The sequence below is a fragment of the Somniosus microcephalus genome, chromosome 23, assembly GCF_052327205.1.
Source record: "Somniosus microcephalus isolate GS21.2 chromosome 23, FLI_Smic_1.0, whole genome shotgun sequence".
NCBI classification, from domain to species: Eukaryota; Metazoa; Chordata; class Chondrichthyes; order Squaliformes; family Somniosidae; genus Somniosus; species Somniosus microcephalus.
The window spans coordinates 27,480,512-27,496,660 of NC_141009.1; the positions used below are offsets into that span (position 1 = coordinate 27,480,512).

The following is a 16,149-nucleotide window of genomic DNA, read 5'->3' on the forward strand; positions in this document are numbered from 1 at the left end:
GATCCATTTTCTTCGTATGTCCGAATAAATTCCATTTGCAAGGTGTTAGTTGGCGTGGGTTTGTCTTATTTCTCCGAGTCAGTTATAATTCACTGACGCTATTGTCTGTCTCGCTTTACTCCGATCACTTTTCTTCTTACTAATAAGCTTAATAATCATTATTAATAAATTGGGCGGGCGCTCCGCTTCGTGTTAAAGCCACAGGCCACCCAGGCCGTGCAATCGGTGTGGGTGACGGGCCGTGCACTTTCACTCACGGCTGCTTGTGGCCGAACATCCCCATTATTCTCATATAGTCTTTTCATCCAGAAAAGACAGGGGCTGGGGAACTCTCACTTTTTGCTGTTCTACAGCTGTATTATTCCAACTTCGACATGTAAATTTTGAATCAATAAAATATTTGAAATAAATTCCTTTTACTTTCAGTTTGCTTGCAACTCAACCGATAAATAAGTTAATTTGACGATAGGTGACACTTGTTAAAGGTTTTAGGTTGTGGGCGAGGATTAAATTGTCCAGCTGCAGCATCCTTGCTTTTGAAAAGAAACTTTGATTCCAACAGACAGACAGTGATTGAAACTCACACATGATTTTGTTAATATCACGCCGTCTAAGACAACAAATTAAAATCTATACTTGTCCATACTTTTGTCTTGGATTTCGACGCGTTACTTAACATTGCCTGAATATGAATCGTGAAATAATTAAGTATTAATAATATGTTGGAAGGGAATTGATGTTACGATTCTTAGGATGCTGAAAGGATCAAGTAATGGGGTGCCCACGACCTTATTTTATCCGTATTATCAGTGAGTGGAGCGGTCTGATTTATTTAACGCCCATAGGATATTGTTCCACTTTTTCAGGTTTTGCCAAGTGTTAAAAGTTAAATGTTAAACGAGTACCATTCCAAAACTGAACTTATGTTATTCGTTAACATGGGGTGGTACTAGGCCAGGCTTAAAGCTGACTCTAATTTTAGTCGACAATATGAGCCGCGATACAGACTTTCAGCAATACATTTTTCAATGGGTTTATTGTGGAATCGCTACATAGAGCTTAATGCATCTTGTGTGACTCGCGGACCCATTATTAATTAAAGGAGAAACATGGCTCATTAGCTGAATATTGTCTGACACGGGCGATTACTTTTCTTGACAGTTGAGGGAAGGATAAAATTCAACTTTTTTCAGAGCGGTGGTTAGTTAGTTAGGACACATGTCCCCTCTCAGTTAAAAAAAAACTCTATTTGGAGGAGGTCCTAGCCGTCTTTGTTGCTTTCTGTTTTCTGAATTACGGACTGTTTCGTGTTGTTTGATTTTTTTTTGGTATTTGCCTCCTGATCAATCCATCGAATTCCAGTCTGTATTTTAGTGAGAGTCTGCAATGAGCCGCCAGTCTGTTTTCACCCAGTGGAATCTTTTTACTCCATTTCAGGATAAACAAACCAAATCCTCACAGGTTTTAGTATCTATTATTATTGGTTGATAAGTTGCTGGTCAGAATAGAGCTTTAATTAACGATTTTATTGAGTGGTTACAGATTTAATTAATGAGTATAACATTAAGAATGTATTAAATCTAAGTAGCCAAAGACCCAATAATTGCTTGTGGAAAACTATAGAGGGAAGGGAGATCAGGAAGAGGGGAGGACTGTTTATTATAATATTTGTTGATGTTAAAGACATTTTTTTTTAACTAACATGTTGTAGAACGCACAGACTTTTAAAAAAATCTTTTAAAGTTAAATTCAAAGAGTGTTCAATTGCTTAATAACTGAGATATTTGGATTTCAGTTTGTGTTACTGTGATATGTAATGTGAGATTGAAATACCGCACAGAACACAACAGTGGAAGTGTACACAACCCCCCAAATAATAATTTGTTATCGATTGCTTCGATAGGAGCATTTCTCAGTTACGTCTGTGGGCTGGTCAGCGTCTCCATGGCAAACTGATGTGTGATTTGTGTGGTTTCTATAAATTACTGTCTTCAGAGAGCGTCAGAAGCAAAAGACATTTCTTAATATTCAATTTCCTCTGAACTTCGGTTATATCGGGGACCACCCGGCTCGAGCCCCTTGTCTGTGTGACAATATAGCGAAAATTTCACTATTGACTTAATTTTTTATTTCTTCTGTTCAGCCCGTCCGTTCAAGGTGATGGACTACGTTTATGATGATGATCTGGATGAACTGTGTCCAGTTTGTGGAGATAAAGTATCCGGTTATCATTATGGTCTACTGACCTGTGAAAGTTGCAAGGTGAGTTTAAGCGTGTCCGCTGTTTAGATTCTGAGGGTAATTTCTATCGTCATTTTAGTTATTTCATGAAACTCAATGATCGCGTCAATTTCAGACTGAATCTAAAATTAAACGAGACTGAAAACTGATCGAGGAAGCGGCCCCGAGTAACGAGGAGACCGTAATAAATAAACTTAACATTTAAATAAAATGTAATTATAAAGGTGCAAAAAGATGCCGGTCGGCTGTTCTTGGCGTGGATTTCCTTGCGGGATTCCAATGTATGGCAAGAAATGTAGATGATCGATTTGTTTTCAGTTTTGCTTCATTATGTATCGGGATTCACTCCTGTGTGTTAAATAACTTTAAAACTTTTCCCCTCAGGGATTTTTCAAGAGAACTGTTCAGAATAGCAAACGCTACTCTTGCACTGAGAATCAGAATTGCAAAATAGATAAAACTCAGAGGAAGAGATGTCCGTATTGTCGTTTCCAGAAATGTCTGACAGTGGGGATGAGGTTAGAAGGTAAGCTGTTTATTTTTTTTTTGCAGTTTCAAGTTTTTTCATTTGAACATCGAAAAACCTGAAACCGAGTCTTCGCCAATGAATAATGTTTGAATGCGTATTTGGAATCAGGTTTAAGTTAACGTGACAGTTATATACAGATGGCATATATTGAAAGGTATATCGATAGAAACAAGTGTTTTTAAAAAAAAACTTAAACCCCCATTTTTAGTGAGATTTGATCACCTTCATATTAGCCGAAATGCTACGGGGGCGTAAATATAGTCAAAGATCTTACAGACCAGATTTCAAAACTCACTTGTCCCAGGCTGCAGTTTCCCGCGGATTCATTGATTTAATTGAGTTGGAGGTCTAATGTATATTTGTTTGTGTGTATTCTATTAGTGAGACATATTGCTAATAGAATATTGCCAATGGAAACTTCTGACCAGACCTGCTAGGCCTTTCAGCCGGAGAGTATAAATGGAAATAATCTGCTTCGTACATGGGTCGCTGATGGTGAATGTAGGCACCCAGAGATGGACGTCAGGATTTATATATTATGCTGTAAAATGGAAGTTTTATCTGATATAGAAATGCACATCATGGCTGGAGTTCTCCATTGGCCCGATTTAGGATTAATGTTTGATTCACAAGTACTTTCCAAGAGGTTCCTTTTTTAAAAACCACATATCATTAATTGTTTACACGCAGCTCACGGATATTTCTAACCGTCTTGCCTTCAGGACGAGAGAAAATATGAGACTGTGTGTAGATGGACAGTGAAAAATGAGAGTAGAACTAATTAATAATGATCTCCGGATCACCACAAAAATTAGACTGAATAAAAAGCATTTTCTGAAAAGTATTTTAAGCATTGCACCACAGAAATTTAAATGCAATGAAGTATCTCATAGAAATAACAACTGGAAGATATATATATATATACCTGATAAAGTTGGAATGCAAGTGAATGATCAAGTCTTAAAATTAAATTTAATGTGGAACAATATAATATACAAATAATACCAAGTTAAGATAGAAGATTGAATTTTGTTCATACTGTAGTAATATCCAAATTATTCAAAGCATTTTTACAAGAAATGTTACACATGAGCATATTGAACTCGTTTTATTACATTTCATCTTTAAAACAAGCAGTGTAATTTTTATAACCCCAAAATACAAAAGAATGGTTACATCATACCAAGAATCCCTACTATAAATGCAAAATAGACATACTATACATATACATTTAAAATATGGTGTTGAGTCACATGCATACTTGACTATTTTTAAAAATGATTAAAGATTTGGCTGGCTATGGAGAATCCTGAGAAGTATTTTTAAGTAGTGTTGATGTATCTGTAGTTTTATTGAAGTGATGTGTCATGGATATGTGTGAAATACTAAAATTGAATTTACATTGGCACCACCTAATGTTTAGTTTATAACAAAGTCCTTCCTGAGTGCTTTTTCTTGTTTGCTTATGGTTGGTTTGATTTTATTTTCTGTGGGTTATGAAGGTCATTATCTATATAAGCTCCAAGGACTACAGGCATGTAAAATATACAGACCACTCTAAATATAATCACTTTGGAAAACAAACTGCAGGAATTTTCCAAGTGTTCTGGAAATATTTGACTTACCAATATGTGTCCCAATATGTTTTATCTGAATTTTTCCATGCTCCCTGCAATCGCCAGGGTCAAATCTCTGAGACATTTGTACTCATTACAGCAGCTCCATCTGCACCAAGACCAGGGCAGTGAGCTTATTTAAGAAGATTCTGTAATGGGAAGCTGATAGGATTGGTCTTGTGAAAGGTTGAGATCAAATTGGTTGGAGGTCTTCATTCATCTCAACATATTTTGTAATCATATAGTTCTGGTACCTAATATACCAAAATGGTATCATAGAATGCCATCTTAATGTTGCGAAAGTCTAACCTCCATGTACAAATATTTAGTGCCCCATGTGACCATTAAAAACTCTGTTCTGCTCCTGAATTATGCTGAAGTAAACACAAATATATAGGTGATATTTGGGACCATTTTATAGCAGTGAAGTTTTAAATATTACTGTCTCAGTAAGATACTGATGGTAGTATGAAGTCTTCAGTAATGAATAAGGGGCGTGTTTAAAGATGTACCTGCTCAGGATTTTGTGGTGATACGGCTATGATTTCTTTATATTTTTATTTGGTAGAACCTGCCCCCATTTGATGTTCTATATTACATTGTAGTAAAACTATGGTGATATATCTAGATTGTTTAATTTCTGTACTTTGTTGAGTTCATATTTAGCACTGTATAGTTGTTTGGACCACACAAAAACATTACACATCCATTTTAATAATTATCAAATAAAAAAAATGGTTAATTTGTAAATGTGAGTGAGCAGAGAATTTAAAGTAATTCTATACATATTTAAATTGTCAGGCAAAGTAGCCACAGTAAGAGGCAATGAACTGAGGGGCACAGGGTTTATTACCAAAATTTTAATGAAATGAATAGCAAATGAATCAGAGATGATATTTGTTAAGGTTATTTCTTGAAATGACTTAAGATATCGCATAAATAATTACAGAAAGTTCAAACCTAAGGCATATTTTAATTATATTGAGAAAATGCAGCCCTGATAAAAACACTTGCAAAGAGTTGGCCTGATGTTGCAGGCAGTGGAGAACTTTCATCTTGAGCAGAAAATCGTGGACTTGATGCAATGTGGGGTGCAACTGAAATGGTCCACCTAGGAAACCTTAGCCCATTTTGTCTTATTGAATCGGACCTTCTGTCATCCCATTACCAAGTCGCATCGATAGTGGTTGCTGATTTGTCTGGGCCTACAGTGTCCCTTTTTGCAGGCTGGAGGAGGGAGTATGGTGATGGGAGGCCTATGAAAAGGAGAAAGTGCAGGATGATGGGGCTATAAAAAATAGTGTTAAAAAGCGATTGCCACCATGCATTGTAGATGTGGACTCACATTTAGATTTAGCCATTTTTTTGTAATCTAGAGTCTGATTTTTTTTCCCTTTTACAAACAAAAAAATGTTATTAAATGATGCATGCGTACAACACAAAAGCACAAAACATTGTCAGGCATCCATAGAAGAACATTCAATACATTCATAACATAAACTGGGTCATTTCAGTTATTGCTGGTGCCAGGAAATACTGCACAGAGCCCTTGGATTTAGTAAAAGGAAAAACATTCTCTGTTTTCAGTCGCAGATACAGAGAAGCGTCTGTGATCCAATGAGATGACACATTCTTAACTCGCTTTTGTATTTTATGGCACACTGGAAGGCATATATTTCTTTAAGCGGATATAAGTTGTTGAATTGTTAAAATTAACCTAAACAATCCTTTTAACTCTTTCAGCAACAGATTTCATTGTAATTAACAAATCAATGTATTTTGTTGAACTAATGTCACAGCATGAGAAAGAAAAAGAATTCTGTTTTAAGGCAAGTACACCCGTTCTAAATAACCAGTCATGATGGTATTGAAATTATTTCATTTTCAATCTCCCAATTCCAATACAAATAAAAATCAGAGGGATTTTCTTAATGGTACTCTCCATCTACCTGTGGAGGCCAATGGGGAAAACCTAATATTGGATGGGATGTGCGCAGTGCAGCTGTGGATGAGTTGCAGTTTAGGAGATTGGCAAAGAGAGTGTGATTAAGAGTATCAGTGTTAGTTGGGGTGAGATAGCGGCAGAGGTAGGTGGTATTTTGGAGCTGGAAATAGGTGACATTGGAGATGGACTGGTTGTGAGGTGAGAATCTCAGTTCAGGGTAGAACACGACAGCTAAAGTTATACACTGTCAGATTTAGCCTGAATGAGCAACCGAGGAACAAGATGAATCAGTGGCGATGGTGGAAAATTTCTGACAGGAACCGAACAGGATCCACGAGGCAAAAATTGTCAACAATGTCTTACTACTTAGAGAGACTCACTAAAAGGGTTCATGGGTTTGAATGCAGTAAAAAATGGAAAAACTCACAGTCGTGAGGTTGGGGGGGGGGTGCCTTTCTCAGATTAGCATTAAGGTACATTATTGGGATAGTACAGAGGGAATCTATTCACACTCTGCATTATTGGGACAGTATAGAGGGAATCTATTCACACTGCATTATTGGGACAGTATCGAGGGAATCTATTCACACTCTGCATTATTAGGACAGTATAGAGGGAATCTATTCACATTCTGCATTATTGGGACAGTATAGAGGGAATCTATTCACACTCTGCATTATTGGGTTTGTATAGAGGGAATCTATTAACACTCTGCACGCTATGGTGGTCTGCACATAGTGGGATTAAACAGAGTGGACTTGAACTGAGTGCTTTGGTTGGGAATTTGGAAAGAGTGGTAATTCGGAGAAGAGGGGGAAGGTGTTGTTGCTTTTTGCCTACACTACTTGTAGTGCTTTGTGTTACAGGTAGATATTTATTTTCAGTACCCGTAATTTAAACTAGATCAAGTAAGTAATCAGGAAACTACACTGTAAACTAAGTTACCTAATTACAAATTTAATTAAATAAATCAAGATCATATAGGGATGGCAGTGCAGGCGGTGTGCCGCAACTGAAGCATGTGGGAGTTTGTGGAGAGCATTGTGATCCCGGACAACCATGTTTGCAGTAAGTGCCTGCATCTTGAGGAACTTCAGCTCAGAGTTTTTGAGCTGGAGTCTGAGGTGCAGACATTGCGGGGCATCAGGAATGGGGAGAGTTACCTGGACACTTTGATCCAGGAGGCAATCACACCCCTTAAGTTAGGTAGTGGTACAGGTCTGCTTAGTGGTCAGGGACAGGATGTTGTGACTGCAACTCAAGCAGGTAAGGGGACCCCAGGTGCAGTGCTGGAGGAGCCTCAGCCTTTGCCCTTGTCCAACAGGTATGAGGTTCTTGCTGCCTGTGTGGATGAGGGAAAAGCCTGTAGGATGGATGAGCAAGCCTGACAATGGCATCATGGTGCAGGAGGCCATTCAGGTAGGGGGAGTGAAAAGGAATGTAGTTGTGGTAGGGGACAGTATAATCAGGGGGATAGATACTGTTCTCTGCAGCTGCGACCAAGCGTTCTGAAGGTTGTGTTGTCTGCCCGGTGCCAGGGTTAAAGACATCTCCTTGCAGCTGGAGATCAACTTGGAGTGGGAGGGGGAGGATCCAGTTGTCGTGGTCCACGTAGGAACCAACGACATAGGTAGTACTAGGAATGAGGTGCTGCTGAGGGAGTTTGAGGAGCTAGGATCCAAATTAAAAAGCAGGACCTCAAAGGTAATAATATCTGGATTGTTACTTGAGCCACGCGCAAATTGGCATAGGGACAAACAGATTAGAGGATTAAATGCGTGGCTCAAAGAGTGGTGTGGGAAGAAGGGGTTTCGGTTCATGGGGCACTAGCACCCGTACTGGGGAAAGAAGGAGCTGTTCCGTTGGGACGGGCTCCACTTAAACCAGGCTGGGACCAGTGTCCTGGTGAACCGAATAATTAGGGCAGTAGACAGGGCTTTAAACTAATGAATTGGGGGGTGGGAGGATTCAGGAAAGAGTAAATTTAAAAGCAGCGAGAGAAATGTCAAGGCTCAACAGCAGAGTAGAGTTTTGGGTAAAAGTAAGCAGAGTGGGTCAGGAAGGGACAGAGAGAGTAACAAAGGTAGTAAGTGACGAAGGCGACATCAGGGAAAAAGAGAAATAAGTCAAAGCTAAAGGCACTATATCTGAATGCGTGAAGCATTCACAACAAAATAGATGAATTAATGGTGCAGATAGAAATTAACAGGTTTAATCTAATAGCCATAACGGAGATGTGGTTGCAAAGTGACCAAGGTTGGGAACTAAATATTCCAGGATACATAACTTTTTAGAAGGGATAGGCAAAATGGAAAAGGAGGAGGGATAGCCCTGATAATAAAGGATGGGATAAAGACAGTAGAGGGAAAGGATCTTAGCTCCGAAAATCAAGAAGTGGAATCAGTGTGGGTGGAGCTAAGAAACCGCAAGTGGCAGAAATCATTGCTGGGAGTTGTAACCAGGGTAATACAGTAATCATGAGGGACTTAAATCTACATATAGACTGGGCAAACCAAACATACAGTAATAGTGTAGAGGACAAATTCATGGAATGTATGCAAGATAGTTTTCTAGATCAGTATGTTGAGGAACCAACTAGGGAACAGGTTATTTTAGTTCTAGAATTGTGCAACGAGAAAGGGTTAATTAATAACCTTGTAGTAAAGGGGCCTTTAGGGATGAGTGACCATAATATGATAGAATTTTATATTGAGTTTGAAAGTGGCTTAGTTAAATCCAAAACTAGGGTCTTAAATCTAAACAAGCAAACTACGTAGGTATGAGGGGCGAGTTGGCTAAGGTAGATTGGGAAACTACATTAAAAGGTATGACAGTGGACAAACAATGGCTAGCATTTAAATAATTAATACATAATTTACAACAAATATACATCCCTTTAAGGCACAAAAACCCCACAGGAAAAGTGGTCCCACCGTGGCTAACAAGAGAAGTTAAAGATAGTGTTAGATCAAAGGAAGAGGCTTATAATGCTGCCAAAAAGAGTAGTAAGCCTGAGGATTGGGAGGATTTTAGAATTCAGCAAAGGAGGACCAAGAAATTGATAAAGAAAGGGAAAATAGAATACGAGGGTAAACTAGCAAGAGGCAAAAAAAAAGACTGTAAAAGGTATGTAAAAAGGAAAGATTAACGAAAGTAAATGTGGGTCCCTTACAGGCTAAGACAGGAGAAATTATAATGGGGAGTAAGGAAATGGCGAGAAATTAAACAAATACTTGTGTCTGTCTTCACGGAAGAAGATGCAAAAAACTTACTGGAAATAGTGGACAACCAAAGGTCTAGCGAGAATGAGGAACCGAAAGATTAGTATTAGTAAAGAAGTAGTACTGGAGAAATTAATGGGACTGAAAGCCAATAAATCCCCTGGACCTGATGGCCTACATCCTAGGGTTTTGAAAGAGTTGGCTATAGAGATAGTGGATGCATTGGTTGTCATTTTCCAAAATTCCATAGATTCTAGAATGGTTCTTGCGGATTGGAAGGTAGCAAATATAATCCCACTATTTGAGAAAGGAGGGAGAGAGAAAACGGGGAACTACAGACCAGTTAGCCTAACATCAGTAGTAGGGAAAATGCTAGAATCTATTAGTAAGGATGTGGTAACAAGGCACTTAAAAAATAATAATAGTATTGGGCAGAGTCAACACCGATTTATGACAGGGAAATCTTGTTTGATAAATCTGTTAGAATTTTTTGAGGTTGTAACTAACAGAATAGATAAGGGGGAAACCATTGGATGTGGTGTATTTGGATTTTCAGAAGGCATTTGATAAGGTGCCACACAAGAGGTTATTAAACAAAATTAGGGCTCATGGGATTGGGGGTAATATACTAGCATGAATTGAGGATTGGTTAATGGTCAAAAACAGAGAGTAGGAATAAACAGGTCATTTTTGGGTTGGCAGGCTGTAACTAGTGGGGTACCGCAAGGATCAGTGCTTGGGCCTCAGCTATTCACAATCTACATCAATGATTTGGATGAGGGGACCAAATGTAATATATCCAAGTTTGCTGATGATACAAAGCTGGGTGGGAATGTAAGTTGTGAGGAGGATGCAAGGAGGCTTCAAGGGGATATAGACAGGCTAAATGAATGGGCAAGAACATGTCAAATGGAATATAACGTGAAAAAATGTGAAGTTATCCACTTTGGTAGGATAAATAGAAAAGCAGAGTATTTTTTAAATGGTGAGAGATTGGGAAATGTTGGTGATCAGAGGGACTTGGGTGTCCTTGTACACGAATCACTGCAAGTTAACTTACAGGTGCAGCAAGCAATTAGGAAAGCAAATGGTATGTTGGCCTTTATTACAAGAGGATTTGCGTTTAAGAGTAAAGATGTCTTACTGCAATTATATAGGGCCCTGGTGAGACCACACCTGGAGTATTGTGTACAGTTTTGGTCTCCTTACCTAAGGAAGGATATACTTGCCATAGAGGGAGTGTGACGAAGGTTCACCAGACTGGTTCCTGGGATGGGGGGATTGTCCTATGAGGAGAGATTGAGTAGACTAGGCCTATATTCTCTGGAGTTTAGAAGAATGAGAGGTGATCTCATTAAAACATACAAAATTCTTACAGGGCTTGACGGGGTAGATGCAGGGAGGATGTTTCCCCGAGCTGGGGAGTCTAGAACCAGGGGTCACAGTCTCAGAATAAGGGGTCGGCATTTAGGACTGAGATGAGGAGAAATTTCTTCACTCAGAGGGTGGTGAATCTTTGGAATTCTCTACCCCAAAGGGCTGTGGAGGCTCTGTCGTTGAGTATATTCAAGACAGAGATTGCTAGATTTTTGAATATTAAGGGAATCAAGGGATGTGGGGATAGTGCAGGAAAGTGGAGATGAGGTAGAAGATCAGCCATGAACTTACTGAATGGCAGAGCAGGCTCGAAGGGCCAAATGGTCTTCTCCTGCTCCTCTTTCTTATGTTCTATAGAGGGAATTTATTCACTCCGTGCAGCATTGGGATAGTATAGATGGAATCTATTCCCTCCATACATTATTGGGATTGTATAGAGGGAATCTATTCACTCCGTACATTATTGGGATTGTATAGAGGGAATCTATTCACTCTGTGCATTATTGGGATAGTATAGAGGGAATCTATTCACTCCGTACATTATTGGGATTGTATAGAGGGAATCTATTCACTCTGTGCATTATTGGGATAGTATAGAGGGAATCTATTCACTCCGTACATTATTGGGATTGTATAGAGGGAATCTATTCACACTGTACATTATTGGGATAGTATAAAGAAAGAAATAAAGAAAGACTTGCATTTATATAGCGCCTTTCATGACCACCAGACATCTCAAAGCGCTTTACAGCCAATGAAATATTTTTGAAGTGTAGTCACTGTTGTAATGTGGAAAACTATTCACTCAGAGGGAATTTATTCACTCCGTGCATTATTGGGATAATATAGTGGGAATCTATTCACTTTGTACATTATTGGGATAGTGTAGAGGGAATCTATTCACTACGCGCATTATTGGGATAATATAGTGGGAAGGGAATCTATTCACCCCTCATCTGCCTTGAGTTTGTTGAAACTGGAAAATGTTGCTGCAGCAGCAGTGACGTGTCACAGTGCTGAGTGCAAAAAATATCTATTACAAATAATATAAATACATGGGGTGGGAAATTTCCATAGGGCTCTTCTGTTTTTCTGGGGTTTCTGTGGCTTTTCCACCAAATTTACAGTGGACAATCAAAGTGCTGAAAGAGATTTGAAGTAATTAATGAAGGATGGTAAATGTAAAATTATATTTCAAGGGTTTAATAGCTCTTCAAAAGTTTGCAATGGCTTCACCATTGTAGTTTTATCCATGAGCCTGTTGCTAAAAGCTAAATCATGAAGAATTAAAAATGTTAAAATATTTTTTAAATGATTTGCCAGGTTTAGTAGCAGTTATACTATCTGATCAATCTGAATGCAATTATAAATCCCCAACATATAAGATGTAAATCCAAGGTTTGTTTTTGGTCAGCTAGATATCTGACATGCACAAACCATGAATGAGAGTTTCCAAATCAAACAACTGAGAATCTGCATAAGCAGAGCTTCACTTAGCCTGATATGGGGCAAATATATGTAGAGTCACAGTTACCAAAGCCTGGAGAATTTAGGCTCAGGTTGGCGAGCCTGCAGCTGAGGATTGATTTGGTTTCAATTTCTCATCACTAGGCATGACATCTTGTAATCAACTTGACTCCAAACAGTTCATGCTTACTTTCCCTCTTAAGGAGCATAGTAAGTCATTAGACAACTGGCACTTTGGGACCTCAGTGGATGGAGAGTAGGTACAAAGTGCATACCTCTCTCTGTAAAATGTGTGTAGTCACGGTTGTCATGTTCCTGACCACAGTATGGACACATACCACAGTCATTGAACAGTGTTCTAATATTTGGAGGCGGGAGCTTCAGCAGTAACTGCTTGCCTCTCTGCTGCTAAGTCAAGGTAGGCAACGGACCTTGGATATATGAATAGGTGTTTGCATAATTTTCCTTCATGCAGTGAATTCCAAAAGCTGTCGTCCCAAGCTCAGCATTTCTGCATCAGCTGTTTAGCAGACGTCTGACTTCACCATAGTTGAGGGACCTGCACAGAATAGCTTGCAATGTGCCAGTCACCTTGATATTCTAGATATCAATGTCCAATGGTGCATACCAGGCTTACTCATCACCATTAGCTTAAAGCATGGAAGAAGCTTTGACAAAGAAACATGCCACTGTGAGGCTGCCTGCACCTATAGGGTACTAAATGATTCAGCTGGAAAACAGTTGTAAAATGAAATGCTAAGTTACCAATGCATGCAATTAAAACAGTACTATAATTATAAAAAGTTGTGATTTACCAGTGAGAAATGAGAATTGTATAACTATGGAATATATAATTGTAAAATCTGCAGTATTACCTGGATCAAACATACAAAGCACTGGACCATTGTATAAATTGTGGTTTCCTATTTATACCCATAATGTACCATAGTAAACATTTTGTACAGCTGGTCAGATTCTGTTACATTGCAGAAGCGTATATAACGGGCCTGAATTTGCGATCGGAGGCTTCCCGCAGGCGGATGCCTCCGATCATCAAAAAATCTACGCATTTACCTGGTGGTCTGGGAGATACGGAGGCTTGTGATCCTGGGCCTCTCCTGGTAGAAATGCATAGAGGCCCATGTATCCCTGGGGCGCAGGCGGTTCGCAAGCGCCCCTGGGATCACGTGGGCCAGCCCAACCAATGAAAGAAGGGAATCCCCATTCATATTTATGCGAGTTCCGTATGTACGGAACTGTCATAAGTATGAATGGGGATGAGTTAAAAAATACACGAACACATGAAATAAATTTTTAAAAATTACATATATAAAATTAACATAGTATTTAATTAAATATTTTAAACAAAATTTTTGTTTTTTGAAATTTAAAAAAATGTTTTAACGGGGCTATATATAAACTTACCTTATTGGACAGGGTTTTTAATGTATAAGTGAGTGATAAAATTTTATTTTTCTATTTTTTAAAACTCTTATTACGGTAAACACAGGCGTAAGAATTCCACGGCCTTTCAGTGGGCGGAAGTTGGGCAAATAGCGCAACCCTCCGCCTGCAGAGGCCCTTTTCCTGGGGGTGCGGATCTTGACAAATCACTAGTGTCGGGTTTCAGCGCATGTGCTTCACAAGCCTAAACCTGGAACTTGTGCGGCCTCTACATGCGCGTGCGCACCCCGTACGTACCCATAGGGGTTGCAAAATACGGCCCGTTGTTACACACAAACCCAGACCACTGTTGAGTCCAACAATACATTTTAATATTAGTTTGAGTCTTGTTTCTGGACCTCAGATTTTAACATTATCTTATTACGAGCCCATCTGGGACCTCCACTGCTGACCCTGGTGTAAATTTGAAGGGGAAGCTTTCATGTTGAGTAATAATAAACTGGTACATGAATGGCAGCAAAGAATTTATGGGATTGAATTTCTTTTCCCCTTTTCTGTTTGTGTGCAAGTCGGGTGGAATATACCTGAAGTGCATTCTGGCAAATGGACCTGAACCCATCCATTTCTCTGGTCAGGCATGGTCACAATGTTCCCCTAGTGCAGGAACACCAATTGGAAAGGTATTCAGCCGATGGGGCCTGGCATAGTGGGAATAACTGCCAGCTTCAAAACTTCTGGCTGCTGTCCATAAACAGCCTGTGAAATTCTTACGCCTGGTCTCCAAGCTTTGTCAAACTAAAGCATTTGTTTTGCAATCTATAATCTGAAAAAGATTTGTTAGAAGAAAAGTCTAACTAGGTCAGAGCAATAGATTGTGAGAATCTTCAAGATTGTACCTGATGTTAAAATGCCTATTCCACTGTTCCAGATTTTTGGTAAGTTTACAGTCTAGTCTCCTCTTCCATGAAATCTCTCAGTACAGTAAAACAAAATGGAAAAGCATTGTATATAAAGATACTATATGCAGAAAGCCCAAATTATTTCAAATGTCTAATATACTGTATACAGCAGCCACAGCTGTACTACATCTGCTTTTGCCAGCCTTTTTCAAAATAGCATCTACAGCTATCTGGCTCCAGTTCCAAATCCTGTGTGATCATGTAACTAACAGTTTGTGCACTGGTCCTCTTTCTGTTTCCTCAGACGTGTCATTGTTTTCCAATTCTCCTCAATCCATTGCCACGGTCCTTAACATAAGACACTAGTGGCCTCTGAATCCTCTGATGAGGAGCAGTCATTGTATTGAAACTGTGAAAAAGTATCCCCTGGAAAGGAGAGTCCACATCCTACTGACAAATAGTGGAAAGACCCTTCACACGTCACCATGTCCGACACAGGGTTTGCTTAGAGGTACTTCAAACTTTTGGGAGGTTCTCCAGTGGCAAACATGGAAGACGCCAGCCACAGCAGGCAGATTCCAGCCTTCTTATGTCCCTCCCAATATCCCAGAAACTTGTGAAGGATGTTATGCACCCAGTGAAGCAAGTCATGGATGATGTTCATCCCAGTGTTTGATCTGGCTGTAATCAGATGCATATTGATTTGTTTCTCCTGCATCGCACTTGTATTTTGCAGTGGGCTGGGCAAGGATGATTGAACAGATGTGCTCTCTAATCAAGCTACTCACAACATATTTTCATAACCAGAAACCCTCCTCCATGTAGCTCTGGACTGTAGCCATTCAGAGCTATATTGAGACATCTGAACGCCTCTCGGGCAGGAACTGATATCCACTTCCCCTGTGTCTCAGATGACCTCCTCTTCCCTCCAGGTAACACCATGTGAAATATCATTCAATGGTGCTCCCAAATCTGAGAAACATGAAGGAGAAGCTCTATGTTAGTGTTTTCTTCAAGTGTACTTATTAGTGTTTCAGTAACATTGTTTATCTTTAATAATTTTGTGCAGAATATTTGCACAGTGGTACAGTATGTTTAAATGAGAATTATTCAAACAAACAAACTACTTCAAACTGCTGTACAGTTACATGTGTCTTATTTTCCTACAGAGTAAGATTATTTTATTTACCTGTAATATATTTCTCGTTGTCCCAGTAAAAAGTATTTGTTCTTCTGCCTTATGGCTCCAGTGTCATCTTGTGACTGCCTGACCCATGCTAATGAGAGGTCCTCTTACTGACCCCGCACACCCTGGTGGGCTCAGCTCTGCAAGGCGCCATCATGCGCAACCTCTGCGTCACCGCTGGGATTGCCACTCGAGGAATATTTGGGGCCAGGCTATCCAAAATGGCGCACAGCATTTCAAATGTGGCGTCAAACATTATCGGCA

At 39.4% G+C, this 16,149-nt stretch overlaps 1 protein-coding gene across 1 annotated transcript in view; it reads left to right on the forward strand.

The window, feature by feature from the left end:
- LOC147101759 (nuclear receptor subfamily 5 group A member 2-like) overlaps positions 1-16,149 on the forward strand; it is a 109,719-nt gene that overhangs the window by 7,446 nt on the left and 86,124 nt on the right. Inside the window, exons 2-3 of the mRNA XM_085965663.1 lie at positions 2,144-2,262; positions 2,626-2,767. Coding sequence (XP_085821789.1) covers positions 2,144-2,262; positions 2,626-2,767 — 261 coding nt within the window. The remainder of the gene's footprint in view (positions 1-2,143; positions 2,263-2,625; positions 2,768-16,149) is intronic.